We start from the raw sequence: 24,069 nt of genomic DNA, 5'->3' as shown, positions 1-24,069 counted from the left end.
ACTATCCTGTACGATTGTGTTTTTTTTTTTTTTTTTCCTACTTCCAAGCGCCTGTGCACCCTGAAACAAATTGGAGAAAATTATTTGGCATTTGCGGATAATTGAAAATCAAAATAATACGAACATCGATAGATGTAACTATGGGATGAGAACCGTTGTTGAGCATTTTTCATACCAGTCAGAATGAAAATCTTCATCAAACAACCTTGCTTTGGTAAATGCAACATTTGAGGACGATGTCATAATAATTTAATTAACCTCGACGGCAAGGGTTTTCGGTACAAAATTTACTATCACAATTCGGATCAAATTTCGCGAGTATTGATCAAACCGACGTCTGTTAATTAAACGTGCCCTTGAATTTCTCTGATTTGATAATATCAGCTATCGTCGAGTAAAAAGTTGCCGCACCCGCCGAGTTTTCACCGCAGTAAGATGGGGTTGCGACATTCAAAAAGGTATTCTGCAAAAACCGTAATTGAATACGTAATCGATATTGTTTATATTCACATTCTAAACGTATATTCCAAAACGTAATCACGTCATTTTTGTACTCGTTTCATCCTCATACCGATGTAATCAAATGGCAGACACAATGAATATAAACATGTTGTTGAATATAGTCATCGTGAAGTTCAATTTCTGTGACTGTCTTAAGCACGATAAAAACTACGAGTACATTGAATATAGAATGAGAAGTGCGTGAAAAAAACACGTAGCGGGGATGAACCTGACGCAGTTAGCACACGAGAAAAAATCGCCTCACACACACATCGCTTGGCACAACTTTTTTTGCCTTCTATTTTGTTCGACTCATTATAGCAATCACTTGATCTAATTGTGAAAAATTAATTTTGTACTCGAAGCGAGATTTGTAGTCTACGAGATATCACTATTTTTCTCTCATTTCCACCTAGATAGCTTGCATTCATTTGATTTTGGTTAAATCAATTGTTTGATTCATAAGCTTTCGTGCTAGTCGATGATGCTAATATTATTGACTGACTTTTATGGTAGTATATAAGGGGTAATGTTACAGAACATCAGCCACTCAAAAATTCACTTAAAATCCTTGGATACGCGTAAAAGCTTTAGCTACTCCAATATACCAGACTAAAACTCATGGAATTTGATAATACAAATAACTTGTAGCAACTACAGATTGAGCATTATAAAATTCCCATGTTTCATGTATTATATGTATTGCGTCTCTTTAATTTTTGTTGTATTGATTTTTTCAAATAAATTATTGAAAAAAAAATAGAAGAAATAAGAAAATAACATCCCGCGAACATTGAAATCTTCTGATCGCAAAATGGACCCTTTCGGGGTTACAGCCCTACTGGCATGACAAGTTGGATACAAAAAGTACAAAACGTTTATTATTCATCCAGTATCATAGAGTCGTACAAAATGGTCAGTAGTATACTTATACACAGTAAAATTCAGAGATAACAATATCATGACGAGTAATATTGCGTAACTCCCCTCGGGAAAAAAACCCTCAACTTTGGTGTCAATTTTCACCCCCAATTTATAGATAACGCTAAATTTCCATTAGAAAAAAAGTTGAGGATTATTTTCTCCGATGGTCTGTTGCCTTGGGCACAAACGGTAGAGATAAACTACAGATACGTGAAAACTCAAATTTATCATCTGTATCCGTGACCTGAACTCGATAAAATGTAAATGTAAGTAGGCGTAGTATAAGTATGCCTCTAACGGAAAGCGTCAATTGTCTATCGACAGGGGGTTCAGATGGTTCAAGCCTTAAGCTTTAAGCTTTCAGTGCCGTCTGTTGCTCGGCAGCCAAACGTCAGTCTGATGGTGCGAATTACTGGATCGTATTACCATACGCCAGTGAGGACTTCATACGGTTCATCACACGTTCGCTGCGGAAAGTTTCACCGGTTGGTGGTTGCTGCGAATAGTCGTACTCTTGGGCGGCAACGCGTGGCACGTTTCGCGTTGGTTCTCGTTGGCCTTGTTCTCGTTGTTGCTGATTCTGCCGATACTGAATAAAATCAGTTAGTCTGTTGCTCCCCGGTATTGGATACCCGGTTAACCAAGTCGTTTCTTACCTGAGCAAAAACCGGTAGTTTTTCGCTGTCAAAACCGTTCACCGGCTTCTGATTTACGCTCGATATTCCAGAACCAATTTTGTCCTGTTCGTCGCGCATCGCTGCTCTACCATATCCGTCAGAACTAGAACTGTCTTGGTGCTTGGGATTAAGGGGCAAACTAAATTTGTTATTTTCAACTGATTGCGAAAGGGCCGTTTTCCGGTTGTTGCCGCCTTGGTGGACTGCGTCCGCGATCTCGATCGCGACCGAATTTGGCACAGTCTCTTGATGCCGCGATAGTTGTTCCTGACCATTTTGGCGAAAGCCTGAAATTTTATCGGCGGTTCCCTCTCGGCTTGCGGAGGAAAACGTTTTTTCTTTGGTTGGTTGTCGGACGTGCTGTTCCGCTATTGTGCCGTGTTGAACCGTAGCCTCCATCTTTCTTGGCTGCTGTCGATAGATATTCAATTCCGGTGACAGTTCTAAATGGTTCTGGTACGGTGCGGCGCGTTGAGTCTGAAATTGATGCCGAACAAATTACGCATGCGTTACAAATGCTTGATGAGGAATTAATGAACAGCAAAGCGGCGGAGAATCCAACTTTTGCTTACCGAATGAATGTCTGGTGTTCCCGATACCGGTACTCGATACGCCGGTTCCTCCGATCTTATTACGGGCGTTCCGATTGCAGTCTTGAACATTCGTTCGCGCGCGCCATCAACAGCCGCTGCATAGACCGCCGGTGTCAGTGGTATAATCGTCGGATTGCACTGAATCAAAAACGGCACGTTGTACGAACTTTCGGAAATTTGATTCTTATCTATCGAAGCCACCGATGGAATTCGCGGTTTGCCGTACTGAAGCGACGTGGCGATTCCCCGCTTTGGATATATCAGTTCGAACGGATTCTCCGAGAAAACGTTTGACGGAAGCTCCGCAGAGGAAGACTTCGGGAAGAATTGTGTCTCTTTGGCGGGTCGATCGTATCCGTTCCATTCCCAAAACTTTGACTCGCCCGTTGGGTATAGTTCTGTGAATCTTGAGTATGGCTTTGAATCGTATAAATGGAAAAAAGAGATAGCCTCTAACAGGCTGGAAATAATGGACGCCAGTGGGCAGTTGGGATCAAGGCCGAATAGGGTTTGGGGCGGTTGGAAAGGAGTTGGCGAAGGTATTTCGGGGTGTACAGGGAATGATGGAAGAAATTGGAAGAACTGAGGGAATTCCGGAAGAGTTTGAGGCTGGAGTATTTCGATTTCCTGGGGGTGCACTACAGACGATGGTCCGTCCAGAGAGCACTGCTGATTCGGTTTCGTCGGTGCAGGTAGGTAGCCTGGTACGACATCAGGAATTGGTTCGGGATAGTTTTCCACTATTGACGGGACAATTGGCAATGGGCTCGGTATCGGTGGTTTCTCATCGGTTTCCCCGGGCGGATCGCAGACGATTATCGGTGGCTGATCGATTCCTTGTTTGATCTCCACGCAAAAAGTCGTTGTTGTGGAGGATTTTTTTTTTCGGGCCAAGTTCGCCTCACTTTCACTCCGGTACTGCAGATTATCGGATTCGGACTTGAGAGATGAAACGTCACTTTTCGTCACGTCTGCAGCAGCTTGGTCAACGTTCACCGTTTCGTAATTTTTCAAGGCTGGCAATGCACGAGCTACGGCGACCCCTACGCACAAAAGAATCGTGACACTTTTAAGCTCCATCGCTGCTCTGAACAATTGTAAGCACTGCGACTGAGAACCGAAAACCAGCAAGGTTGAAACTAGCTATGCAGCATTCGACTCGGTACCTACGGGCTTATATGACACAGGAACAGCGGTGAGATATACTCGTATGCGTGGATACAACTGCTGACGCTGACCCATGCGCGTTACTTTGCGGCTGACCGAAACTGTTGCAATGCCGAGCGCGCGAAATATTTCTGTGCTGTAAATTCCTTTGTCATTTCTTAAATCGGCGATTTGACACATGTTTATTCGAATCGAATACTTCACCGTATAGTGACGTTATGAAATGATAAAGGGAAATTTGCAGCATATCTCGAAATTGATCGACGATCCGACGTGGATTTTATGAAAAAATGATGTAGGGACTTCTTTTTCTCCAGACTGATAATCGTTAGTTTTGTATAAAATCACGGGAACAGAAATATCGTAGTATAATAGTGACCGACCACGGCAAGCCTGAACACGATCCACAAAAACTGTCCAACACACTGCGAGATTTTGGTAAAAGAGTACCTTGGTCCACTACGATTTCGGATATGCGATACCGAAGTAACTTGGTAGGCGAAAATTTATCTTTCAACTCATGTTACTTGCGGAATAATTCGTACGTCACTTTATAATATTTTCACTTGGTGCGCAAAAACTGATGCGTCAAATAACGTTTTTCAAACCAAGTAACTCGTGTACCGATAACGACATCAGTTCCAAATTCATGTGCACCGAGTAATTTCTGTAACCAAAACTTGGCAGAGCCTTCGACATTTTTCGCGTCGACCGAAGTTTTATTACAAACGGGCTGTTACAAATTACACATGTCAGTCTTAATTAGCTCCGATCGTACCAATGCTCTGTGTACCATATCGTACCGTGGACCTTCGGTGCTGTGTATCGTTTGCGTATCCTCCGTTACAGGCAGGATAATTTCAGCTTCACGGATTTGTTTCGTAACGGCACGAATTACAATTACGGTGTTGCTTGCAATTAATATTCCTTTCACGCGTGAAATATAATGCTGTTATGTTTTCACAAAAATATGAAAATCGTGTTTATATGTCTATGCCCGTGTTAATCGAGTCGTGCCACGATATACGTATAATTACTTATAGTATTGAGACTTAATTGGTAGTAGACGTTTCGCCCAATACGAAAGAATACAACACACCTCCATCCGCCCTGGCACAACCGTAGTACCAATATCTGAGATTTTTGTTTAGAGGAAAGAAGAAAAAGCACCGCCGGAAACGATGAGAATTCAAATTCACTGGAGATCTTTAATTGATTTATCGCTCGAATTGGGTCGCGGTTCATACGCGAATTAGATATCTCTTCTCATACGGGTTCGGGTAGCGGTTACGGGATGTCAGTAAAGACGTCAGCAGACCTTGGATTTATACTCCTCGTCTGCGGAAGCGGCATCTGCTGACACGCCAGATTTTTAATTATGCCGGACGGCACACATACGTGCCGTCGAGAAACCAATCCTGGTGAAAATCATTTCTACGATTTTCAACGCATTTTTAGAGAAATTGGAACATTTCGTACAAGTCTGTGAAAAAAATTGTTTTCGTGCAAGATTGTAAATACGCATAGTTTCTCATAAAAACTTGTATATTTTCATTAAATTTTGGTCTTTTTTTTCAGTAAAACATGTACAAACTACTATTTCACATTAACATTTTATAATAAAAATACAACTAATTCCAGACTTTTAATTTGTGAAACATACAGGTATTCCGCGGGCGACGAGATCATATCGAAGAAGTCTCTGATAGCTGTAAAAGAGAGTATAAATTTCCTGAAACAACGTACGTCCTCGGATGTATATAAGTATTCAATACCAAAACCATACATCCGTAGATTCGCGCCTGCGGGCACACCTACGTACACTCATAGATACATGCATAGATACATACGTCGCACGATCCGCATCATCTATACACACGTGTCGAGGTGACGATATCGGGAATCTATGAGTAACGAGCGAACGAAATACGATATCTCAAGTTTACTGGAATTATCCGACAGGCTATAATGATTGTATATTTTCACTCGAATTGTACGTATCGTTCGCCGATAAGATGACGCAAAACACGGCTATTCGGTTGCCCGCGGCCGCGCAATTGTACACGAATGAAAATTATGCATTGCCAAGGCTGCAGGGTCATACCGGATAAAGAATACGTACAAAAGCATGGATATCTAAGTGAACTCTGTTGGAAAGATTTAACGTTCAACTGTGCGATTCGGTTAAATTTATGCTTATGGTAATGATCCGCAGAGTATATAGATCATCACGGATATTCGTGAGAAAGCGTCGTCGCTCACGGGTTTTCTACGATCACCTTGTCACGCAACGCGAATCCTGTCGCGGATGTATTCGAACAGTATCGCCGGAATTCCGTAAAACTCGTCATCCCGAACGCCAGCAGATCGCGCGGTAATCGATCGAATTACAGTCCAGCTCTGCACTGCCATTTTCGAAAATATCCGACATTGCGGTTGACGCGGACTCTCCCTCGTCGTCGGATAGGGATATCTTTTCGGTAATGACAGTGCGGACCTGTAACAATAAGCTTCGGCTGCGGTTGCCTGTGATCCGCTGGCGATGAGGCGGCAGGATTCACGGATCATCCTCCGGTAGGTGTAATGCAATATCGCTGGCGGTAATCGACTTATACGTTACATTCACCGAACTACAAACTGTGCGCAGTTGTTGCGATAGCAATTACTCACATTCTAACGTACATGTTCGATTTCTAACAGATTCACGGGAGGAAGGACTTTTTCGGAGAGTGGGCCGCCGTGACGTAAGACGTCGGATCCTGTCGGCGATGACCAGAGGGGAAAAACCGCAGCTAGGAGATATAAACGGAGCAGCACTCGAGTGTGCCGCGGCTCTGCAACTATTTCTGAGTCGTTTGAAAGTGCCCGTTATGCCACGTAACGTGCAGCAATTGATCCTTGGTGAAAATCTGATACTTTTTAAGGAAACTTTGTTTCGTTGAATGTGAAAGAACTTTTCGATGAGAAAAATTAACGCACCATCCGCGAGGACCACCGACGGGCGGCCCCGCGATCGTCCCGTTAATCCCTCTCATCTTATACTTTGTTCATCTCTGCCATTGTGCTTGTATTCATAGTGTCGGACTTGTTGATTCTCGACAACCGCACTCGTATCCCATTTATTTTGACTGCAGCCAGCGGATATTGCAGATCGAGCGTTCGACGTTGCGCGTTCGAACCTGCAATCAAGCTCGATCTTACGCGCGATATATGAGACGTCGAAACACTTTTCACGAATAAACGATACGTATGACGCCTATAATTTTCACGCTCGTTACCGATTGTAGCCGAAAATCCCGGTGTATCGCCACGGACAGTTGCTCGGGATGCATTGGGATTAATTCGACAGGACGTCAACGGACGTCACGGAGAACTTTTGTGCGATCTGCTCGGATTGCTGCGACATTTGACTTTGGCCGCACCGCCCTCGGAATGTTCGGAATTGCGAGGATCGCCGCTTCCAGTCGCTTTGTTGCCGGTTTTCTTCGCGCTCACCGTAATTCCCCCAATCTTACTCAATCCACGCATACGCACGACATACTCGTAAATCATCCTGGTGTTTAAAAATCGACCCACGCGCAATGCTGCGTGATGTGTTGCACCCTGCACGTTTATGTTTACACTCGCGTCGCCGTTCCGTTTAAATATCCTTGTTTTTGGTAAATTTCAGCCAGCCGATCTTGTCAAGTGGCGTCAAGTGGCGGCACGATTTAGTGAATTAATAAACGAGGCCCCGGCTCGTCTTCGGCTCAATTACAACGAAACCTTCCACCCAGCGAGAGATTCGTCCGTAGACCCGACTGAGGTAGGATTATAGTTATATAACGACAAATGACTTGCCGCCGTACGGAACATTGGACGTGAGAATTTTCAATGGATGGACATCCATCGGACTTTTGCGATTATCCTGATACATACCTATATGTGTATGAATGTAGGTAATACCCAAGTGCACGGGTACGTCTGTAAACCTGTCCGTTATAATCAATTGTAGCCAATTAGATGTCCAGGGCATATAATACGTCGACTGTTTCGTATCGGTGCATCCTGCATGGTAGGGCGAAAACGCGAGGTATATAAAGAATGTGCTACCGGCAGGTGGAGGGAAGTCGCATGCGCGGTGAAGTCGATCGGTTATCGGGAAATCGGGATCTATCGCTTTGCTATCCCGTCACAGGACTCGCCGGCGAGCGCAATGTTTGTGAGTATGTCGTATTTATGGTACAGCCACGAGTACAAGTTCGGTTGGCGATTGAGCTCCCCTGACTGAGGCTTACTCTGGCTAATCGGTCTACTGCCAATCGTTACGACATCGTGTATGCTACGCGTATACAGGTTGTTTAGTTTTAATCGCCCTAGGCTGATTACACGAAAACTAAGCAGGTACGAAAAAATGCTTCCTACGCAATATCCGCCAGGCTTCGAAGGGGGAAAGAAAAAAAAATCAAGGGTACCTTCACCAGACCTTGGTGGCTCCACTTGCAAAAAATCCGACATCCTCGTATTCTTTCTGCTTTCAAATCCGACATATTTTGTGGGAATTTTTTTTTTCGCATCTTGCCATAGTTTCGCAATGATCGTACCAGTGCTTTTTTAGATGTAACACCCTGCAACACCTGCCACGTTCACTATCTGCGGCACACGTTATACAATTTGTCTCGTTATTGCCGGTTTCCATGTACCCTGCAGACCAGATTCCTCGTAAGACGGTAAACGAAATTTATTCGTTCCAAATATTAAGGTTTTCCGTTTTCATTGCTATCTGATGGGAACGAGTTCAATTGTTTAGCTTCCTCACAACTCTCCAGAATGTCAATTCGTATAAAAGACATTTCTTAGACACTATGTGTTCCCTGTAATGAATATTATAGCTGATTGTTTGAATAATTTACGGACACTCTCCGATATGATTAGGACGTTTGCTGACGAGTCATACCTTGTAATAGAGGTGTGTATAATGAATATGCGTGCCACTTGCAAAATTCCACATCGTTGTTCCGTACTCGTTGAATGATTAATTACAATTAGCGACGACGGATTGTGCGAGACGACGATGACAGAGATGTCCGATGCGTTGCGAGCGGATTATCGGAAAAAAATCTTTGAAGAAATAAGTTCAGTCCTGTGTTTGAAATAAACAAAATGAATGTGAAGGAAAAAAAATATCGGAAAAATTTATGAGCATGCAAAATCTATTAGGTATATCGTCGAGTGTCCGATAAAATGCAGGTCAAATTGGCGAAATAACCCGGATCTTGGCACTGCCGTTACACCAACCACCTGCAGCTGGCAGACTTCATCCAGTCATATCGCATTCGGCCACATAACTTTCAATGACCAACGTATACGGATCGTGGGTATGGCGCTTGCTGAATATTCATCCGAAAATAAACGTCATATTTAAAAAGGTCAGACTTTTTTACTCAAGATACACTGTGGGTTATATTTATTTTCTGACAACAGTAAGTTGATAAAAAATTGTGTAATCAATCGTTACGAATGATCCTCTATTTATTTTCATGTCTTTGTTCTTCACTTACATTAGAATTATCTCCGACAAAAATAACAAACTCGCATCGTAAACAATGACGGGATATTTTCAAACTGAATAAGAGAATTGAGAATTCCGAAAATACGCCGTTTTCGATTTCTGATGTCCGTTTCGAAAGAAACTTGACAGACAACGGAAATTTTCACCACTGGCTCAACGTGGGACGATCATTTATTAATTTATTGTTCATTTTCCGATTAGGATCTGAAGAAATTTCTGTCACGACGCTAGCACCCACTAAGGGGGAATTTTTAAAAATTCACCTCCTAAAAGGATGAAAAGGGGCAAGTCGCGTTTTCGCGAATTGCCTTATATCTTTGAGGCCGGATGGGACATCGACTCGGATTTACTTCTAAAGTTTTTTACCATGACAAACTGTAATATAGGTTCCTCAGTGACAATTCGTAAGGAGCACGACCCTGGACAACGAGGCGCGATGCGAAGGGTGCAGGAGCCAGCCTTTAGTTCATAAATAAATTCAGCAAAATTCTTCAAAAATTATTGAATCAGGGGTGAATATACCTACTCGTTTCTTTGCCTGGTATTGCAGGAGAAAAAAGAGACATAAAAATCGGGAATGGTTTATTTTCGGAATCTTTAATTCTGTGTCTCAATTCAAAAATATCTGCTCGTTGTTTACGATGGGACTTGGAATTATATTTCTCCAACTGTTACAACAACTAATAGTGCAAAAATTAGCCTTGCCTTTTCTTTCACTGGAAGGAGGCATTTTCTGGGTACGAATATTTGTTTTTTTTTCGGAAAAATGATGACAAATGACCACCAGAACACTCGTCAACGTTAGTGCAAGTCACTGCCGATAGGGATAAATTTGGCCACTGATACTCGCGCTCGGTCTCTGTATAACAGCAATATCGATTTTGGGAAATAATTGACACAAAATTCAGCCACTTATAGAACATATGTCCAGACATGACAATACTTTTTACCATGTGAATTTAGAAATACCTTATGAGGCTCAAGTTTGTAACTTTAAGCTAACGAAATACAGAGTAATGCATTACTGTGCAACTTTAGAATGACTTTCAACGAGTTGGCTTTTGTAAATATGAGTAAGTTTTGTTTATTACGGTTTACCAAATTTCGGACAATTCTAAAGGTGTGAACAACGATTTTTTTCCTAAAGCTGCGTCGTTACAGTAACGTTACTAACTTGAACCTCGTAATTTCTGGAGGTAGCCCGACATTTATACCTATATCATTGAAACTATGCAAGACACGAAACCAAAGTAACTGGTGGAAGCCTCTAATCACCCTGAGGATACTTACATATGAAATTGTTTGGAATTGTTATATATATTTTTCTTCTTACAACATATTTATTTTCTATGCAACTTAATTATCGATTTAATCGTTTTTGGCCTCAACAAAGATAGATTATAAATTGACACACTCCTTGAAAGAATACTTATCTACACTTCGCGAATAAACTTGGATTCCATATTATGGAAATTAAACAGATATCTCATATGTTTTCGTTAAGGGCAGTCACAATTGCACACTTTTTTTTTTTATCATCTATTGCGAAATAACCAACATTACTATATGCATATCGAATAAAGAAACAATTTTATACATCGCGAAGTATTGTCCAAGTTGATCCGCATCTTTATCTTTGTATGATATGATGCTCATATCATGCATGTATGATATTGTAGATTGTACATACGTGCCCATGCCATGGGTCATTGACTAAAGATTGCTAAAGACAGCCAGCCATGAGTATTCTTTTGAAGCAAGCAAAAGCGCACGAGTGCCGCAGGGGTAATGGCGGTGTCTTACGTTCGCTGATTCATTTTATGGGACTTACAATGCTAACGGAGTCGGTGAGGGTAGGAAATTTCTATACTAAAGCTCCCCTGACTAACCCTCGCCCAATCGGAACGGGCTGCAAAATTCGTCATTCAGATAGCTGCCTTTAGCAATCTTCAGTCAACGCATGGGTATACATAGGTCCTCTTACGAATGCATCAAGTCTAGGACAAATTTTCGCAGATGTTTTACAATAATCTGGACGTACGCATGCGTGGCGATGTAAGATAGATGGATGGAAAGATACCAATTGACTCGCTTGGGAGCTATATATCTTTTTCGAACCACGTCACTTGTATGGAAGGGAATCGCCAGCGAGCGTCACAGTATTAGCATATTTCCATTCTTATCCGCAAATATACACTCGTCTTTTAAAACACTTGGATCTACAAAATATTTTTCGATTGCAAGCATACGCGGTAAAATGTTTTTTGCATACAAAAATAAAGGGGGACTATAATTGCACAGCATAGAAAATTTGGAAAGAATAAATTCCCATACATTTTGCAATATGCTGTGAAATTCGGCTCGACCTAAACTGTCGGAATCAGTCACAAGAATACAAATCTTCTTCTCATATGCATTCTTTGATACTTCATTAAAATGGATAATGGTTCGCATAGCAATAACAACCTAAATCAGTATTCCGGACGACACTTCCGTTTCGGTATCGACCTATGCAGGTGTACATAATGGAAGAAATTGGAAACAAAATAAATTTGTTTTCAACCTTCCATCTTCTAAAACCGTAGTTTGACATAGAAAAGTTATTCTCTTTGATACGGAGCCCTGTACATTGAGATAAAGAGGTACTGCATTGCGTTTAAATATTCCCCAATTGATTAACAGAGGAACAATTAACTATTTTCTAATCAAATATGAACAACTTTAGTTCCAAGCAATAAATTATGCTCCCTCGAAATTCATTAGTAGAACGGGTATACTATGCATATTTAACCGCCTTCTGTTTCTAAAGAAATCGCTCCGGGCAGCCGCTCAAGTGCGTCAGCGCACAAGGTTCGGTTCACGCGAGAATAATTTTTCATGCCAAAGTATGGTTTAGAAAAACGACACATGAAATAAAAAAAAAAAAAAAAAAAAGGATAAAATATCACTGCCGATACGTCAGTCAGTTGTACCAGCAGTACAGATCGCATACTGATCTGCTTTTACACTTAATATGTGGTAAATGAAACAGGTCCCTGGTCTACAAGGGGTGTGCACAAAAAGAGCTGGTACATTATAATATGCCACACACAGTGGATAGGAAATTTAAAAATAAATAAGGTTGTCGAGTGATTGGCTAAATGATGTTAGAGCTTGGCACGGGGAACTTTGAGAGGATTCTCCGAGGCGGTTAGCATCTCCTTCCACCACTTGGCCCTCTCCATGCCACTTGGATTACACCTAAACGAGGTTTCGAGATGTTCGTATACCTGAAATTAAATAATTGTCAGTACAGTTTGACAAGTATTGGACTTAGTCATATATGTCGGATACATATCAACAGTTACATAATGCATTTCATAACTAACCAGGAATTATTGCATTAAATTCATGTTACAGGGTTGCCACAAATTTTGGATTGTAAATTTCCCGGACTTTTCCTGATTTCAGGACGAAAATTGTAATTTTCCAGATACCTTGTGTCTCTCAACATTAAAATAACGGACTTGAAAATTTAACCAATCATTACAAATTATATTTAATTAATTTTGATGCGTTTATACTTTGTTTGTATTTCAATTCTTCATTCGATACCGAATCATCATCCATACACAGGTGAAGTCAGTTTTTCGGGAAATTTGAAAAATATCTGACTATTCGTGATTTTTAACATTTCTAAGTAACGGCAACCCTGCACTTCAAGTATTTTGTACGTAAAAGGCGGGCTAACAAAACCGGACCAATTTAAAACCTGAACAAAACCCGAACGCGTCGACCGATATTTTCCCTCGAAATAAGAAGTGTAAACTTTTCGTTTCCCCGTTTGATGATCCAGATTTCTATTCCATGCTGAGATACATGCTCATGAAAAACGGGTTTCGAAAAATTTGTTGGAAGGATCAAAAAATAAATGAATATTCAAGAATGTTGAACTTAATTTCCATCTTGCACTGTGATTTGAACACTAATTTATATTGGCTCAATTAATGACTGAAAGCTTGCAGCAATGTGTTTTTCTCTTATTCTTCTTGTGTTTCATATATAAAAATTTTCTACTAATTCATGTTGTCAACGTAATGAAAGAAAAAGCAAATGAGGAATAGAATTTAGTCACAGAAGTTCGAGGTGTCCACCATTCACGGCTACTGTTGTCAGTACTCTCCTTCGTCGGGATGCAATAGTTTCTGCACTATAGAGTAAGAGCAGACTATGTGACTTCAAGTTCCACTTATAAGTGAATAATCTCCCCCGTGACTTAGATTCCGATGCTCTAGATAATTCGCCAATATTAAATAAGACGGCCTTAACGCCATCTCAAAAATTGTTACAAGTATGTTTTTTCTGCGTGGTGAGTGGTCGTTCCTGATCAAATTCTGATTGAATTCCGATCAAGTGTTGGCCGAATCAGTTTCGGTCACGTTCTCGACATTATTTACAGCCGACTTTTTCGATAGTGGACTTTCCTGTTGATATTCCTAAAACAAAATCTTTAACGTCAGAGTGCGCGTTTTGACTCTAATATTACAAGGAACGTTTTATGACACGTGGAAAGAATCTGGAAGAATTATTGAAATACCAGAGTTGAAAGTCGAATCACAATTAAAGATAGAAATTAAGTTGAACATTGTTTAATATTAATTTATTTCACTTTCCTAACGACTTTGTCAAAATCCGTTTTTCAAAAGCATGTATCTCAGCAAGGAATAGATATTTTGCAGATTTACAAACGTGAAACAAAAGGCTCATTCCTGCACTTTCGAGCAAACAAGGTTTTTGAAAATTGGTCGGCGTGTTCGGGCTTTTGTTTTCGTTTTAAATTGGTACAGTTTTTTTCTCTCCCACAGTGTATTTACGAATGGCTCAATTATTTTCTTTATTCCTGACTTCACCATAATGGCCATTTTATCGACCTGAAAAATGGGCACAAGTATCATATGATTCTGTCTTATACTTTTCCGACGCATTCGCGGTATTCAGTATTTTTCTGGTTTTTTCCGTCTTTTTTTTTAAAATTTAGAACTACTTCTCTTTATATTAATATAAATGGTCTATAAATTTTAGTTTTCAGACTTATAAAATGATCGCACTTGAACATAAAAAAAAAATATTCACTCAAGTCAGGAATAAAGCTCTATACGCAACATGGAAATAAAGCCTAATACATATTCCCTTGTTCTACAATGTACTATTTTTCAAGGGGAGTCGGACAAAAAATAAGGTTTTCAGAACGGACGCGAATTTGTTCGGTCTTTAGCCCAGTTGGATCGAAGTTTGAAGTAAATTTTTTTCGCCGTAGCTCAAATGGTTGTTTAACTCACAAACATCGAATTTTCCAGTTTAACCGGCGCATTGTTCTCTTTCTATATCTCCAACTCCTGTTCCGCAGTAGCTAACCAACTCTTTTTCTACTTTGATCTACGGTTCAACCAGGCTTCAGATTTACAAAATTTTAATTCAAACCGAAAACTTTTTTTTTGGTCACGTTGCTTGGGAAATGATTTTTCATATATTGATATACTTTTCCATCGGCTCGACCCAGGACCGAATTCAAAACGAAGTCAGGAGGTGCTAATGAGTCTGCGATGCCTAGAGCTTCCGGTTTCAGCTGTTCGCATAATATAAGGATCGACTCCCGCAGTAAATCTGCCATTCGAGGCCCCTCACAGTATCCACCTATTATGGTGCGTGCACGGATGAAAAGTTGAATTCTTAATTAACACACAAACTTGATATACATCATAATAAGATAAGATGTTTATTGACATGCAACTGGGATATGATTTGTCAAACTAATACTTTTAAATGAATTACCTTGGTAGAGGGTAGCCAGATGCTTCTCAAGACAGGACAGCGTGTAGAGAAGAAGTACCTTATCTAATACCAGTTCCAAGGTACGTGTGTCTGATCTCGTTGGAATCAAACGTTTCAGCCTGACGATACAGTACTTTTGCACTATCATCTGTAGTAAAAATATATTTTAGTATACATGTATTGGATTTTAGTCACATATTTTTGATCAGTGACTCAACCGATCTTTGCGTGTTGCTATCTGCAATGGGCATGGAAAAATACCTCTCCGTAAACTTTTGAAAGATTTGCTGCACGGTAGACCTGTGCCTTGTTACGTGCGGTGAAGTTATCTAGCCCACCATGAATACCTTGATCAATTTGACGTTGCGTTTGTACGACGAGCCAACACAGCAGCCACTCGTTTGTTTCCCTTACAACTGTGTGAAGAAAGTTTAGTTTGTTTGATTGCATGAAGGCTAACATTTTACTCGATGAGCTGATGGTACAAAGGGCGTAGAATCTCGTTCTGCCGTTATACATACAATTATTAGACATCACATCGGCGACGCTGTTTCCCTGGAACTTCCTTTTCAATATGACTGGCCCGCTAGCAAGGAAATCTACTGATCCGAGAGGGCTTGATAACGGAGCCCCAGCTTGCACCTCCGTCCATTGACGTAACAGCCAGTTACTCGTCTGCTGAGGCAGGACATTGTTGTCACCCTCATAGGTGACGGTGGGCTCGTGATTAACACCGAGTTCACCCAGGTTAGCAGCTGCAGAGAATTTTTTTAGAAATCGACTATCAATCAATGATCGAATTTCACGGCAATTATCGTACCTTTGAGGTAACCGTGACCACCGCAAGCTTCTCTGCACTCTCGTATTGCGTCCCGACAAGTCCAGGTGATCAGTGGCTTTATCGCTGATATAATTGAGTGGATTTCTGATACAATCTGACTCTAGAAATAATCCAAAGAATGTATATTTGTAACAAGTCAAGTGCTTTGTTTCGCTGATTGGCGAAAATTTTTACTTGTATGCTATCCCTACGCTCCTGTAAACCTGTATAAACCGAGTTTGAATGCGATACTTACAAGATCTGGTACGTTTTCACCCTCCATGGATTTTTGTACATTTTCCAAGTAAACTCCAGTAAATTCAGACATAAAGGTCCTGAAAACTATCGCCGCAGACAAGTAGGGAAACAACCGCCATCGCTGTAATCAATGGTTATCTGCATTACCCAGATGTACACCCGTGTTATCATATGCATACACACCGTACCGTATCTGGTGGGAGCTAATAAGTTTAAGGCGGACAAAATGTCAAAGACAAAAATAAAATTACTAGCTGGATAAACAAAAGTATCAAGTCCGAAGTATCAATTTTTCAAGTGTCATGTGGCGAAGCCTCTGATAACTGAAAGTCTTAAAAAATTGAAAACGTCGGTGGCGCACCTCTGCTGAATCCTGAATTTTTTACCAGAAAACTTACATGAAGCTCGTACTCGATCAAAGGATTTTCCCCCTTTCCATTGGACGTTGATTGACCGAACTGTTTCCTAACCGCAGCGTACCTCACCGCTATTACTACCGCGGCTCCGATTGTGTTTGTGCTTTCTTGGCAAATACCTATCCGGCCGGCAGAGAGATTTTCAAGTGCCGCACCTGAAGTGATAGCGACAATAATTGACAAACGCATTCATCAAATCTACATGTATGTACATGTCGAATAGTGTTGAATAGATAAAATTATTACCAAGAATTTTTTGAGGATCTGAAAAGGAACTTTCGTATTCGCCGTCCGGAGAAACATCTCCCGTTCGATTCAGCAGACTCTCCCTCGGTATTCGGTAATTGTTGAACAATAGGAAACTGGGGACAGCAAAGGCATCGGATAGTTCTCGAGCTTAGGAGCACGATCATTTAATGTACGAATAGCTAGGCCACACAAATCGCATGCAGCATAACGAAATCTCATGAGAAACGGAATTGTTACCCACCCGTTATCAATACCGTTGAGACCCATTTTTTCTCCCATATCCCCTACTGTGATGCCCGGATACGGAAGGTAGGTTTTCGGATCTCTAATCGGGACTATGAAAGCGTGCAATCCATGGCATTCTTTCAATGTAATCAACTGAGCGAAGACTATCGCTACTAGGCATGTTTTCCCTGAAATACAGATTTGATTCGTATAAATATATACGTTTGATAATCACCTATTACATGGGTGTGCACAGTTTTAGGCAGTCCATGGGAAAGGCTGTAGAACCTTGGTGAGAATCAAGACCAGATCTGCTCACCGTTTATTTTTCATCACCTTCAGATCAAGGTTTGATCCGTAACCAAACTATATTCATTGTACCGCATGAACTGACATGTATTGTTCGGTAGGCACAAATTTTACCCAATGTGTGTATTTGGCATTTCCTGCAAAGAAGTTAAATGTTCGGAAGAATTCTGAACAAAGATACTCTTTTGGCAAGGAGAAAACTAATCTGAGCTGCGCTGTAAGACTGCGTACATTATTTTTTATACCAATGTCGACAGAATAATGCTCTGATGCTCAGTAAATACGATTGCCGATCAAGATCTAAACAACTAACGGTGAAATCGGTTCAATGTAGTCACAAATGGAGCTGTGACAAATTACAGCACATCTACGATGCCTTTCAATGTCACCTAAGTTTCCGATCCAGCACTTTGCAGCCTGAAAGTCGGGGGTGTGTAGTACGAATTGTTGGGTTTTTGGATCATACGTTGCCGTGGTTCTCATCATTTTCGTATTGCTACCATGGGCGACTTCCGTCAATGCAAAACAGCCTAGCATCTGAAAGTTGAAGAGGGCTCAATACAATTGACATACAGGCAGCAATAGGGGTGAATCACATCTCTGCTTCTTTCCAATGTATTTACTGTCAGGTGTAGGTATAAACGTTTATTCATCTACAATAGAGGTTTCGAAGTGGCAACTGACTTGAACGCATCGCTGCAATACAACTGAATGGTCGTGGAGAGTTTACCTGCTTGTTCCAAACTGCATGAAACATAGGCAGGTGACGATCAGTGCCCAGACTAAGCAGCGTATTGCCAAATAAGTAAACTCCAATGGCAATCTTCACAGACAACGACGGGCTGACTATGGCTGTTGCTTCGTTCAACGTCATCAGGTAACCTGTCTAGAAGAACAATGGTATCGTTTGAAAGCTCTCAACACCCAGCAGCTTCGAAATTTTATGCAATACACGATTAGCAAATTACTTTTGCGAGTGGCGATTGTACTGTGATTCACACAGATCTACCTATATTGGTACAATATGCAGTGATGTGGAAATTTTGCAGGTTTCGTGGTCTCAAGAGGATACATACGCCTTAAAAGAAAGAAAGAATTTCTTGGAACTGGTATCAGTTGCTGAAGTTATACAAGGCCTGCCAGCTCTGGTTTAATTTCATTGTCGCTGGCGGGTCAGAAACCTAAAAATTATCTGCTAGACGGGTTATATTGCAGTTGATGATGGATTAAAAATGTCACGCCCTTGAACCACCTAAATCTGCTAACTCTGAGTGGATAAAATTTTATAAAGCTGGCTGTCATAACTCAATAGTTCAATAACTTGATTTCTTCAAAGCAAATTACTGGCATTCCTAAGCATAATTTGGCAAAACTTGAGATTTGTCTGACTTCAGTTACCGTACCAACAGCTAGTTTGTGTAAGAGTGCTTGACCTGAGGTACAAATCGCATTGTTTATTATAACTTTATGAAACTCCATGTTGGTATTCTACAGTGACGTGATTTTGGCACAAACCAATAATAATTGAACTATGCAGATCTTAGATTCCTGAGAAAAATTGGCAATTTTTGTAATAAGTAAATGTGTTTTGCACTCGAAACGTATAAAACGCATGACATTTAGATGTCTTATCGGTTTGGACCGAAATTACATAAGTGTACAAAATTTACATGAAATTTCAAAAAGTTATTATAATCGATGTGGTCTATACCATTTGACTGTGTATGGTAGTTAAGTCACGACGACCAGTTTCACTTCTTTTGTCTATAATTGTGAAAGACCAAGTAGCACGAACCGCAAATTTTGCTTGATTATAGTTAAATCCGTAAGTAGTGCTATGTCGATGAAATATTCCATTAGGAACGACGAACCTTTATTAAAAATCGTTTTTTCAGGCGTGTATACCCCCAATATGATTCTATCCCAGGTCCAAGCTATGCTCGTATTACCAGGTATCGAAGCCGTACTGTTAGAATGCGTGCATTACAATGATGCGGAATAGGGTAGGGTATGTGCTCAGTTAAACTTAACACAAGCGCCATGAGGTGTTGTTGCAGTTTCACACTTCAATGTACTAGAAACCCGCGGAAATTGTGCCCGTACACGGGGGTAAGACGAAACTGGTTCAAGCGAAAGATATCTAGAATGCTCTGAGAAGGACTTGGAAGCGAAAGGACTCGAATCCTATGAGAAATTCATCGAGTCACTACACACGCATACCTTGTGATACGAGAACACTAGAACAATAAGAATACCTCGTACCTTTGCCTTGTAGTTGAATTGATTTATGTTAGGTGGCAAGAGATGAAGATGGTTGAGGCGAGCCAATTGTCTGGCAACTTGTCTTTTCTGTTCATTTGCACTAGGCGTTATATCCTGATGCGGGTGAAATTCAGGGTCTGCTTCCATCGCTTTCCACAATTTCATCTGCGAGATTGACAGACTTGTTAATTATCTCAAGAGTTTCATATTTTAATACATCCTGTGTATAGTAGGTACGTTATGATGAGGCTGAAGTTAGTAACGTTAATCTAACGAAAGCTAAAATAAAACTTACCATTTCACAGCATTAGAATAACTGGAGGAGTTGAACTTATAAAATCTGAATTTCTTAATGCCGTATTCTGGTTTACTGAATTTTATATTATCCTGAAGTTGTGAAATAACGAGTTTTTCTATAAAATGCATCGATAAAGTAACATAGCAAACTTCAACCTGATAGATTGTGGAGAAAATCAAAGATACACTATTATAACTACCCCTGATTTTAACAGAATTGGTACGTCTCATTACGTAAGGGCTGAAAATATAGAAATAGAATTGAGTTCACCTTCAGTCTTAGAACATCCGGATCTTCCATTACTAGGCGAAGTTGCTTCCAACAAAAAGATGCCGAAGCCCTGTACTCGGCCAAAGCACCGGTACTGGGTACATCTTCAATCCAGTCAAGGTCATTCTTGAAAATATGTCCTGATACCGTTGCTTGAGTTGGAGACATCGTCAGAGCGTATCTTTGGTAGGAATTTCCTGTTGAACAGGTACAAACACGATATACGTATGTACCTATGTATCTTACAAGTCATGCGATTGAAGATACAGGTATGTTCCATGTAAAGATGTCTCAGAATACAATAAAATTGATTCCGGTACAGGTGACACACTTACTAGCTTCCCTTTTTTCATGCAAGATAAAACTACCTAAATAAACGTACGTAAGTAAATGATCATGGCCATGATGTGCGACCAGCTGTTGAATTAAATTGGGCAACGGGATTATCACACACTACTATATTACCGTGAACTAAATCTGATGGAAAAATATTATTATTCAGCCAATTTTGTTATCAGAAATTACTCCTGGCACATTCTGCATCAGGACTGGGACAAAATTTTTCCGTGAAATGTAGAGATCATAACAACGTCAAATACTACTCATTGTGCAGTAATCACTTGGTTACGAAACGAATCATATGATTAATTTGCTGCACTATGTTGTCTCTAAGTCAATTAAAATGTTATTAACAGTCCAAAGGATTAAGTAAGACGCCGGTATCGCTTAATTGGTTCGCCAATGTTATAAATGTAAAAATTTATTATTTCGACATTACTTATGACTTAGGCTTTATAATAAAGATGAGTGGAACATACCACTTAGCGCCGACCAAACGAAAATATATTATGAAAAGTGTGTATACATGGAAAATGTGGAAATGTCGATTTTAGGCCTTCAGTGACTGCCTTGGATACACTCATGTATTCAAAACGTGCGATCAAGACAGCCTATGTACAGTTCTGCACATCATCATATTTCCGTGGTTTATTTACACATTAGTACGGAAAATAACATTGACACAAGCATTATGGCAAAGTCTTTGGAAAGTAATATCCACACGATACCATGGTGTTTCATATCAGAAATTAAAGGTTTCACGTACAGTGGCCCTATTGTCTGATACGATATCTCTCTCTTCTACTTGTTACGATAGATACGAATTCACAATTGGCCAAACATACGTGATAACGTGGTGGCTCATTCATGCGTATACGACTGATTACCGACAACGATTACATCCACTTTGCCCATAATTGCGTTCAACAGCGATCTGTACATGTTCAGGTTAAGACACACGTGATTACAAGAACATTTCTATCTATCATTATTGAATCGATACGAGCATGTAATTTAATGTTATCAAGGGTGAGCGCGGCACATGTGTGGACATATAATTATACTCATATATACAGGGATACAAGGGCATATGAGTATAATGGAGTGAAGCTTCTTGATAACGAACATCTTTGAGGGCGGAAATATTATCCGTTACTGAGAAGAGTGTATTATTCCGAAAATTTTTACTATCCCATTTCCATTTTACAAGGTATGATATAGGATCGTGATGTTCAGAAAATATTGATTAAGAACCAGGAGGAAAAAAAAAAACCAGGTCTGATTCGTTTATATTTTTACCTAAACAATTCGACATTGAATAAAAAAAAATGTTCTCATTCATTAGAATTTCTTTGTATTTACTCATGGAGGTACGTGTCCCCATTGATGTAGCAGCACGAAACTTTACATAGAGTTTTTGTTTATGATGTGAAACACGTCTCGGGTGTGTAGCAATGACTATTTTTCGATTACCCCCAAATAAGGACTACCCTGGTATACATATTGCAGTTGAGCAAAATAAAGCAATGAAATACAGGCACCTAGTCCACGAATAGCAGTTGAAACTTGTTATTTGTGCAACATAAGGTTAACCCTTTCAGTCACTCGGTTTTTTTTTTTTTTCGCACAGAAGTGCAATTGTACGTTTCCTATGCATATTACGATGCTGAATGCAAATCTGATGTCGAAAATTTAATAAAATTAAAAACCTACCCCTGAAATGGGGTGAAACGGGGCCGAATCACCAACATTGTTTTAGAGAGTGTTCTTGAATGGGATTTATATGAACACTTATTTTGAGATAGTACAATGTCAGACTGGGAATATGTGCAACCCCCAATACTATTTATATGCACCCCTAAGGAGGGTAAAAACTACCCCTATGCGTTGAATTTTGTAAATCTAATTGCCACTCTGAGATCTCTGTTTGTTTACCAAGGAATTCCAAGCTTGTTTAGTACATGTTTATTATCAAATTTCTCCGCTAATGAATTACATTAACGAAAACAAGTTTTGCATTTGTTCATTTATAACAATTACAAACAATTATGGATTTGCAAATAATCCTAATCATTTCAAAGTTTAATTATGTTTCCGTGACTGAAAGGGTTAAAACATTCGATCCTCCAGTCCGCGAATGATATATTTGACGTGTATTACTTTTCAGATTCAGCCTATGCGCGATTCTTAATCACTGTATGGAGGACAATCGCGATAATGAACGGAATATCAAGCAGGCCCACCACGTGCATTACTACTATCTCTCCCAGTCGCTGTAATTGGCGCGATACACCCACAAGGAGGTTACATTGGCCTGTATAAAATACCTGTGAAAATTTCACACGCGGATTATCACTCTTTAAGTATGACCCACCCACAAACGCTTGCGCACAGTACGTCCTACCCATTTAATTTCCATCGCACCAAGTCGCCCTAGGCATCGGCTGATTGAGTTTAATTGAAAAATTAACAAACGTAAACAGCGCAGCGTGACAGCCTACAATCACGATACTAGCCACAAGTCCTCAGCACGTCGCACTAATGCAGAATCGCTTCTTTTTTTTTTTTTTGCATCTGCTGTCGATTTCTTCCCGAACGGTTGTATACATATACCTATGTAGATTCATTCAAACACCGCGTAACCGTTCTTTGGCACTATTCGTCCTATCAATGTTATACAGCGATGTATTTATCCGGGACAATCATTACCTCTTTAAGTCTATCAGCAGAGACGAATATTTCCGGTCGAGTTCGGGTATGCGACTAAATTTCGTGCGGCATACGGAGTTCCAAAAGCCGGCCGGCCGGCCGCCGGCACCGCCCACTGAATCTTGGGATGTGGATTGTGGTTGCGTGCGGCGAATCGTACTACTTTAGCTGTGAACTATATCGACAGCAGCTGATTAACCGTTTGTCAGTAACGGAACTTTCACTTGTCCACTTGTTCGCGTGCGTGATTTGAAATTATACTTACGTATTCGATGTATGGCGAAGCTGGAATTCTTTCTTAGGTGCTGCCAGGACTGAACTCTACACCGTGCCAAGTGCCAGTTGCCACAGCTTATCTCGTTGCACACACGCGATAAACATGGTGCTGCTGTAAAGTAACCTAGGACCTCTGCCAAGAACACTTATCCTTGTTTATTTTGTCCTACATAACAATCTTCATTTATTAAGGAATGGAGTGAATTTTTGTCAACTTGTCAAGTCTTTGACATGGAGCGATCCACTGTTGCAAAAGTTCACGATCACTATTTCTATTGAAAGTAGACAGTTTTTTCATCATTTGGTCTATTTGAAATAAAACTTGGAACCGAACAGTACCACAGCATATTTGATGAAATTCCGTATTAAAAGGTGTATATACGCTCAAAAGCTTGTGACGTTAGGTACGTACTG

The 24,069-nt window shown here is 40.4% G+C and overlaps 3 protein-coding genes across 11 annotated transcripts; 1 reads left to right on the top strand and 2 right to left on the bottom strand.

Moving 5' to 3' along the window:
- Positions 1 to 1,270: 1,270 nt before the first annotated feature.
- Positions 1,271 to 5,215, bottom strand: LOC124183140. The gene is made up of 5 exons (XM_046571243.1): positions 5,181 to 5,215; positions 4,962 to 5,068; positions 2,675 to 3,738; positions 2,082 to 2,579; positions 1,271 to 2,014 (listed from the first exon to the last, which is right to left on the bottom strand). The coding sequence occupies exons 1-5, from the start codon at positions 5,213 to 5,215 to the stop codon at positions 1,835 to 1,837; spliced, it is 1,884 nt and encodes a 627-aa protein (XP_046427199.1). The 3' UTR covers positions 1,271 to 1,834.
- Positions 5,216 to 5,240: 25 nt separating this feature from the next.
- Positions 5,241 to 9,885, top strand: LOC124183139. Its single transcript, XM_046571241.1, has 7 exons — positions 5,241 to 5,260; positions 5,528 to 5,604; positions 6,563 to 6,763; positions 7,150 to 7,358; positions 7,533 to 7,667; positions 7,961 to 8,063; positions 9,800 to 9,885. The coding sequence occupies exons 1-7, from the start codon at positions 5,241 to 5,243 to the stop codon at positions 9,883 to 9,885; spliced, it is 831 nt and encodes a 276-aa protein (XP_046427197.1).
- Positions 9,326 to 23,756, bottom strand: LOC124182589 (peroxisomal acyl-coenzyme A oxidase 3). Of its 9 annotated transcripts, XR_006870813.1 has the most exons (16): positions 22,033 to 22,308; positions 20,332 to 20,528; positions 19,764 to 19,928; positions 18,232 to 18,387; positions 17,891 to 18,038; positions 17,209 to 17,380; positions 16,965 to 17,080; positions 16,701 to 16,873; positions 16,301 to 16,423; positions 16,045 to 16,165; positions 15,746 to 15,979; positions 15,486 to 15,640; positions 15,225 to 15,372; positions 14,932 to 15,086; positions 13,547 to 13,888; positions 12,549 to 12,682 (listed from the first exon to the last, which is right to left on the bottom strand). XR_006870813.1 is itself a non-coding variant. In XM_046570058.1 (15 exons), exons 2-15 carry the CDS (start codon positions 20,497 to 20,499, stop codon positions 12,560 to 12,562), a joined length of 2,157 nt encoding a protein of 718 aa, XP_046426014.1. In that variant the 5' UTR covers positions 20,500 to 20,528; positions 23,645 to 23,756; the 3' UTR covers positions 9,326 to 12,559. The 9 variants fall into 9 exon arrangements, 8 of the variants coding, with proteins under 8 accessions (XP_046426014.1, XP_046426012.1, XP_046426013.1 ...); XM_046570058.1 differs by lacking the exons at positions 13,547 to 13,888; positions 22,033 to 22,308 and adding an exon at positions 23,645 to 23,756 and having other exon boundaries at positions 9,326 to 12,682; XM_046570056.1 differs by lacking the exons at positions 13,547 to 13,888; positions 22,033 to 22,308 and adding an exon at positions 23,380 to 23,537 and having other exon boundaries at positions 9,326 to 12,682.
- Positions 23,757 to 24,069: the final 313 nt, after the last annotated feature.

Source organism: Neodiprion fabricii, chromosome 5 (assembly GCF_021155785.1).
Source record: "Neodiprion fabricii isolate iyNeoFabr1 chromosome 5, iyNeoFabr1.1, whole genome shotgun sequence".
Lineage (NCBI taxonomy): Eukaryota > Metazoa > Arthropoda > Insecta > Hymenoptera > Diprionidae > Neodiprion > Neodiprion fabricii.
The sequence above is the reverse complement of the archived record's forward strand: the minus strand, read 5'-3'. Positions and strand labels throughout refer to the sequence as shown.